We start from the raw sequence: 8,726 nt of genomic DNA on the forward strand, positions 1-8,726 counted from the left end.
ATATTAAGTCTTACTTAAAGACACAGAAACCTCTCTGAATAATAATTCTTTGTAACCAAATAGTTTTTAAATTGTCATAAAAGCAGATCTTTGCTTGCTTGTTGGTGTTTAACTAGTCTAAGCTCAGGAAAGCCCAGCCTAAAGTATGTGTGAATAGGGGCTCATTTGGTCATGCAGGTGCTTCTTTATATAATCCTGCCTTTGAAACCTAACTCACCCCAACTCACTCCTTGTCATTTCATATACTAAATTATTTTCTTCCTTTTAGAACGGGACCTGTTTGGAGCAGAACCTTTTGACCCATTTAACTGTGGAGCAGGGGATTTCCCTCCAGATATTCAATCAAAATTAGATGAGATGCAGGTGACTATTTTAACAGATCGGCCCATAAATGTTTTTTTTTTTTTCTTTTTTCTATGGGACTAAGAGAATGTTATTACTAAAACTACCCTTCCCTTGAACTGTTATCAACTTACTTAAAATAATTACTTTAAAATAACAATAACATACATTTAGTCCTAAAAATACTCAGACAGATGCTAAGGATAAGGTTTCGTTGTGTTTTGTTCTTAATGGTGCGATTTACAGTGGCAAAAACATGTTTCTTTTTTTTATACAAAATAACATAAATTCTTCATGAGTTAATTATTCAAAATCCAAAAATTGAAAGGTCATTGCACTAGACTTATAAGATTTGATCTCAGTCTTAACAATTAACAATTATGAATTTCAGATGAATTTCAGAATTGTGAACGGGTGAAGGAAAATCATTGTAAGAATGAAATCAGTCTCTTAAAAAGAAACATTGTAAAGGGGGTCAACTGTATGGTGATGGTCAGAAAATAAATTTTTGGGGGCTTCCCTTCCTTGGTGGCGCAGTGGTTGAGAGTCCGCCTGCTGATGCAGGGGACACAGGTTCGTGCCCTGGTCCGGGAAGATCCCACATGCCGTGGAGCGGCTGGACCCGTGAGCCATGGCCGCTGAGCCTGCGCATCCGGAGCCTGTGCTCCACAATGGGAGAGGCCAAAAAAACAAAAGAAACTAAACTTTTGATGGTGAACACGCTGTCCTGTGTACAGAAGTCGAAATATGCTGTTGCACACATGAAACTTATATAATGTTATAAACCAATGTTACCTCAATTAATAAATAAAGCTGAGAGCTAAAATGAAGAATTCCAAAGGAGGAGGGGTATAAAATAATAGGAAGCATTGTAACTATAGTTCATAACTTCTGGGCTCTTATTGAAACTGCAGACACCAAATGACAGCTTCCTTAGGGATGTAGTCCAATTGGGTTTTCATTTCTTTCTCTCCCTTTTATTTTTCAATTCTGAATTGTTCTGGAAGTTTGAAGATATTGGTTTAGAAGCTTTGTACAGTGGGCAATGATTAGTAATTAGTCTTATAAGCACTATAATAAAGTCTTCTCTTTATATTTCCCTTTACATTTTGATGAAGTTATTATATCCTATTTTTCATCAAAAAGACAATATATACACAGAAGAATTCAGGCAGAGACCAGTTATATGAAGCTGATTGAGAAGATGTGAAGAGATGGAGTGGTTTTTATTTATTAGGCCTGGGTTAATACATTCACTCTCTATGCTTCATTTCCTGGGGAAAAAAAAGATGAGGGGTGGATTATGATCTTCTAACACTGATAAAACACTGCTTCCTAGAAAGATAATAAATATCCTTTCACTGATTTTGGACTGAAGGTGTGAAGCAGTCTTCTTTTCTAGGTATTATGTGAATATCCTTATTATTATAAATATAATAATGCCTCTGCATTTTAAAAGTTGGATTGTTTAACATACCTTGAGGTTTTTAAAGAATATGTCAAAACAAAAATTTCTCAAGTTGGGTGATTTATAATTCCCTTTTGCATGAAAAATTATTTTAAATCCTTAATATTGACTTAAACTATAAACTATTTCTATAACATTTCTTAAATATTTACAAAAAAGTTATATACATTTTATCCTTATAGTTCTTATAAAACTATTAATTCAAAACTTATAAATTAAATAAAAGCGACATTACAACACCTAATAAAATTCAGATTAAGAACTTTAATATAGCAGCATGGATTATTTTATTTGGCTGAAACTAAAACCACCAACATCATACTTCTGTTGATATCAGCATGTATCTTGTTTGATGACACAATTTCCCCACATCTTTTTGATAGTTAAAATACTACGAGACTTTCATTCAAATAGTGCATGATTATTTAGTGAGAATGCTTTATTTATTTCATATGAAATAAATTTATTTTCCTTTTCATTAGTTTTACCAATTATGGTTGTACTACCTTGGGACTAATGCTTTTGTAAGAACAAAAACAAACATGGGCATTGATGTGGTAGTATTTGTTCTCAAAGGTTATACAAAACACAAAGAGTTTCTATTAATGTTTTTTAGATTTTCACACAACAAATGTTTTCTATAGATGTTTGAAGATAAGCCTGTATCTCCAGATTTTGTAGAAACCCAGTTTGAGAAACACTATATTGAAATGATTTAATGATATGGTAGTCAAATAATGTTACACTGTGGTATTTTTGCTTTTGTTTTCTTTTTGTCATTTCTAATATATTCTTAATGTCTTTTTTATTCTTTTCTGCTTTCATGGTGGGTAGCGCCAGAGATGGTTGGTATACTATTTTCATAATAATTTTAAACAACTTATAACTTCTTAAAGCTAAACCTTAATATTTGCATGCTTTATTTAATAAATATTCAAAAAGCAGTTTCACATGTATATGTCTGATTATTAGTTTTGTTTAAAGAGGTTTTATAACCCATACTTGGAGTTATTTTTTCAATGACTTAATCACTATTGCATTGTCTACCTCATTGCTTGTCTGTTTCTTTTAGTACACAATGTGTTTGCAAGGTCACTTTAATTAAAGTAAAATAATATTTTAACTAAAATTTATAATGACTTTTGTTATTAACCTTGTTAGCCTAATTAATTGAATGCACACATTCAGCTACTATTTTTATCTTTGAATATAATGTAAAAACTTAATACAGTATAATGGGTTGTATAAACTATATTGAGTTAATAAGCCTAGTGAGATTTTGGATTTTCCTCTTTTATTTCAGAGGAAATCATAGAAATATCTCATGACTGTAAGAATTTAAACAGAAATGTTAAGCCATAGTTTTTATAAATTGTTAGAAAATTAGATATTTATTTGAAATCAATTATATCCTTATATGATTTGACATAATTTAAACTTCTTAGTACATGTCACTGACAGGCAAATCAGTTTAATAGTATTGATAGCCCAGAAGTGTACCTTGTATGTTATAATAATTTAATACATTAAAAAAGGAGAGTGACAAGTCAATGAAAGAATTTTGCATTAAGTGATATTAAGTCAACTGGTTAATAATTTAGGAGATGATCAATGTATAGCTGAAACCTACAACAAATACTCAGATAAATTTTAGAAGCCTTGGGCAGTTTAAAATTTTTGAAATACTACTATATATATATCAGACTTTTGAATTGGAAAGAAATTTTTATAAGGAAAAGGAAAATATGTACATATAGTCACCTATAGAAGGTCTTCTATAGTTCTTTTAAATTTAATTTCTATATTTAAATTCTATAGTTCTTTTAAATTTTCTCTTTAAAAAATATAACTATATCATGTACACATGATTAAAGTAAGTAGACAAATGATTAGGAAACTAAATAATCAACAGATAAATAAAAAAGTGTAGCTCACAAAATAAGACCACAGATGGCTATATACTTATAGACATGTTAAGTCTAATCAAAGAAAACATACAAATTAAGAACTATAAAAGCTATTTTAATCCAGCAAATTAAACATTATATTTTTTTACTAATATAGAGTGCAAATGAAGATACAAGTGAAACAAACACTGTAAATCATTGCTGGGCCAGTGTCAGTTCACAGCATCCCTTTGGGGAGTAATTTGTTACTAATACTTGTATTTCTGTTTGATGTCAAAAACTTTAATATAATCTATTCTGAGAAGAAAATAACTATGAATGTGGAAAATCTCTATGCATAAAAACGTACAGTCAACCTTATTTATAATTATAAAATACAGGAAATAAATTATATTAAAATTAATAGAACATTATAAAATCATCAAATTAGTTTTACAGGGACTCAAAATAATCAAGTTTGTTCTGCTAAGATTAAAAAAGAGTATAGAAATTTATATATAATATATCTAATACATTAAATAAGTTATATATAGTTATTTATATTTGTATTAATTTTTTTTAAATTTATAAGTAGAAAAAAGGGAGACTCAAAGGACATACTTCAACATGTTAATTGTTGCATATGAGGTTTTTTCTTCCTTGATATGCTGTTCTCCATGTTTCAAAGTAAGAAAATGCAATTGGGGAAAATATTTTATATAAAAATATATTTTTAATAATATATCAACAATAAGATCATTATTTTGTGTGATATGAGTTTATGATAGTTTCCATCACTATGTAAGTTCAATAAGCCTTATTTTCATTCAGACATTTAAAATTCAAGAGGATATGGAAACCTTAGAAGGATTTAGAGTGCATTGTCATGACTTACTAAATGAGGCCTAGAAGGAAGGGTCAGAAAATGTGTGGGAAATTTTAAGGGGAAAGAAAACCAAGGAGCCATATAACAATGTGTCTGTCAAAAGGGATAATTAAGTTAATCTAAGAGGACTCCTAAAGAATCCTGATAAAAACATGGAGATATTCTTGTAAGTGATATACAAACATTTTTTGTTGAAACAATGACCCCTATTTTACTTTGATTACTATTCTGCCTTTCATATACTGATAACACATTGATAAATAGTATTTTCAGGGTAACTGAAGTGATAGTGGTTTAATTTCAGAATGAACTGATTAAAAAACAATGGTATCAAATCTTTCCAAAGGTAATATATATCCACATTACTTACTTATCTATCTATCTATCTATCTGATATTCCAGAAGATGATATAGTACATAGATCCTCAGATATCCAAATAAAATATTTTAAAAAGCAGTTTATTTACAATATTTTCAGTTTAAAGTATTGACTTTTCTGAGTATTTGGCGGCTGTTTAAAAAAATATGCATACATGTGGCAAAATATTTCTCTTGTGACCAGAATAGGCTTTTAAAACAATGGTAAGTACTCTGACTTTTACTTAACTAAATATAATTTGTATTCCAAATACCGAGAAGTACTTTTGAAAAACCCTTAAAGTGATGGCATTGCCGTGTGGTCTTTGTGCTTAAGCATAATGAAGAGTGTTCTTTAAACATTAACAGCGAAAAAGGTGTGGCTTGTATTTTGTAATGATTTTCTTCCTCTATATGATAATGTTTACATTGGATTTATAGTAAGTACATTAAATACCGGTTCTAAATGAAAGTAACTTGAGGAAATGCAGATAGATATGCAATTGGCTAACACACGAGTAGATACCATCTAATTAAACAAAACACAAAGCAGAACAGAGGACAAAAGCCTCCTCTTAGAGAGAGATTTTCTTTTCCTCAGGAATAGACTTTTGTCTACATTTCATTTTATGAGCAAGAATGGGAATGAGGAAGGTGGTAAGACCAGAGATGGCCCATAGTTCAACTACCTTGTACAGAAAAGAAGAGAGCTGGGGAGTAGAGAAGGACAAACATCTTTACCACTAACTTTTAACTCAAAAATCTTCAAAAAAATTTTTTTCATGGCAATTGGGTACTTGGTCTCAATAAATCAAAAGAAATTTAACTTCTAGAAGCATCTAAAACATGCTAGAGGTGAGTGGAATTCAAAGCAATAATTTGCAGCTACAAGGCTAGTAGAGGAAGCTTTCTCCATGGCGAAGTGGTCTGCAGTCCTGTGTTACACACAGGATACAGCATTGCATTTAGGGAATACAATGCAATTTATTTTACCAGGCTCTGGATAGTGGTAACCAAGAAGAAAAGGTGAAAACTATCAGGCTGTCATCACCTTGAGGTCTAGCTGTCTTACTTATATGAATATTGACCTTTAAAGCCAAGGGATTTAAGCTACAGTAGAATGACATAAAGTAGACTTCACTGAAAAGAAACATTTAAGTCTTAAAATTACTTAATTCCACATATTTCTGTTTTCTTCTATCTCTTATGCGTGCTAACCTCATGTATATTTAAAACATTTAAAATGCTAACGGGTATAAAAGCATTTGATAAAAATTTGACAAGCCAACATCATTTGACATATAATTATTTCTTAGTTGATCAAAACATGGAGATTTCAACTTCTGCTCATACTCTCTTTCATTTACGGGGTTTTTTGTTGTTTTTTTTTTTTTTTTTTTTTTTTTTTTTTTGCTATGAGCATTTCCTATTTTAATGATTTTACTTTATTTTGCAGGAGGGGTTCAAAATGGGACTAACTCTTGAAGGCACAGTATTTTGTCTCGACCCGTTAGACAGCAGGTGCTGATGTCAAGAACAAGAGGTCTTGAATCTGTTAAATTTGTTTTGTATACATATCTATTATTCATTATTACTTATGACAGGTATTATACATGTACCAATATATTTTTGAATCTCATAACTTTCTGAAAATTATTTCAGTAAAATTTCCTCATACTTTCACTGTTGAACTGTAGCATTTTGTTTTAAAAACAACTCACTGTAAAGTAAATCATACTTTTATGTTCCTTTCTGTTTGTTTGTAGAAGAATTTATAATTGAAAGACAAATTATCCAAATATCTGCCTGTGTCTGAGCTCTAAATAATTAGCTTCTTCAAATTTAAGTTCATTTTCTAGGATGCTAGTTTATTACTGATTTCCCAAAAGCCATACCTTAAAGATACCTTTCAGAGTCCTGAAGAGATACACCAATGCCAAACTAAATATGTTCTATATTCAGACCAATAGACATGTTACCATTGATTTAGACAGATGTCATTTTATGTATGAAATGTTGTTCATATTATTGGGAAAATGTAAACTTTGAATATAATACCACCAGATCATTTTAGCAGGTAAAATAACAAAAATATAAATTCCAATAATAATTAAACTAAATGTATTTAGAGTACTTATTAGTATAAGCAAGGTAATAATGTTAGTTATTATTATCAGCTACACTCTAAATATTTATTTCATAAATAAAGATTGTGGAAAAAATGAAAATTTGCTATTTACAAAACACTTAAAATAAAATTTAATTTCTAATGAGATAAGTTACATTACTAAACATCATCTGATCTGAAGTTTCTGAAAAAAACATTTGGAATATATGCTGTCTATAGTTGCAGTATCTATTACCCATATATACTTTACCAAATATATTTTTTCTGAACTGAATAAGACTATCCTTCTTATATCTTCTCCTTTGATAAAGATATTTTCTCACCAAAGTTTATTTTGTGATGACCCATTAGTTTTGATACTGTTAAAAATCTATGGCACCTGTTCTTTATGAATTATCAATATTATTTAGCAAATTTAATTTGTATCTGTTTCGTTAGACTCAGAATCTCATTTTTCACAAAAATGAAATTGCTGCTCAGTTTAGTCTTTAACATGAACAATAACCTTTTCTTGCAGCTGATTCTTGATGTGCTGATGAACTCTGACTTTTAAAAATGTTTGTTTCTTACACCTTTGCCCATTATGTAACAGACTGTAATTTGTACTGAGTGCAGCAAAATTTGTGGTCAAATTTATAATTTGGTTCATCACATTATAAGAAAAAAAATTAAATTAATGAAAATATGAGCTTAGATTGAGGGTAGATCTCAAAAATGTTTCTTTTCCTTTAGTCATGGGAATTTTCTTCACATGCTAAAGGTACATTTTCACTAGGAACAGAAATCAAATAGGCTTATGCAATATTATATTTGTATGTATCCCCATAATGTTCTGTGGTGTATATAAGCTTTCTTGTTTGCTTTCTGTTATCTGCTAAGTTGTACCTTAATTAGAGGGTAGTATATGTTTCATAAAGAAGAGTCTTTATAATTTTGTTTGTCATATAGTATTTCGGAATTTGTATAATGAGGATGTTTAGAAGCCATATCAATGGCTTTTTTTAACAGATAGAATTTGTATTTTTATTGTACTTTATAAAGCTTTGTGTAATAGGTATATATTTAGTGGCGATTTATTATCAATGGTAACACAATAGAGTACTTTGCACATTTAAAATATGTTATTGTACCAATTTTCAATGGTAATCAGTTCTACTACTGGCATGATTAAATAGTATATAATTGGTCATTAATTATGAACATTTATTTCACCAGTGCATTTTTATGAAGATACAGTTGCAAATTGTATTTCTATGTAAACTCAATGATATGTTTGATTTTGCTGAGAATAAATGATTTTAAATAAATTAAATTGTATAATTTATATTTGTATATATAACTCATTAAATAACCTCTAATTAATTTAGACACATTCTGAAGCTAATTTCATGCCAGATTTTCCTGGTCATAGATTGGTGCCAAAAGAAAGACAGAAAGAGAAAGAAGAAAGCAGAAAAAGACTTTAACTTCATTTCTTACAGCCCACACACATTTTAGCTTTATGATCCAACATAATTCAGTTGTGAAAACAATGGATTTCATCCTGCTGGTGAGAGAGGTCATAGTTTGGTTCCTTTCACCAGAAGCATCTGGTGTAATAACTGTATTACGTAAATATCTCTTTTCAGAATAGAGAGTCTTTTTAAGCTAGTAATACAA

At 29.7% G+C, this 8,726-nt stretch overlaps 1 protein-coding gene across 2 annotated transcripts in view; it reads left to right on the forward strand.

Annotated features, from left to right (window-relative positions):
- The window catches only part of GULP1 (GULP PTB domain containing engulfment adaptor 1), a 262,706-nt gene extending 254,338 nt beyond the window's left edge, over window positions 1–8,368 (forward strand). For both annotated transcript variants that reach the window (XM_024746061.1, XM_024746062.1), the window contains 2 exons: window positions 269–363; window positions 6,396–8,368. In XM_024746061.1, the coding sequence (XP_024601829.1) occupies window positions 269–363; window positions 6,396–6,467 (167 nt within the window). In that variant the 3' untranslated portion in view covers window positions 6,468–8,368. The remainder of the gene's footprint in view (window positions 1–268; window positions 364–6,395) is intronic.
- The last annotated feature ends 358 nt before the right edge of the window (window positions 8,369–8,726 follow it).

The sequence above is a fragment of the Neophocaena asiaeorientalis genome, unplaced genomic scaffold (genome assembly GCF_003031525.2).
Source record: "Neophocaena asiaeorientalis asiaeorientalis breed wild unplaced genomic scaffold, Neophocaena_asiaeorientalis_V1.1 scaffold421, whole genome shotgun sequence".
NCBI lineage: Eukaryota > Metazoa > Chordata > Mammalia > Artiodactyla > Phocoenidae > Neophocaena > Neophocaena asiaeorientalis.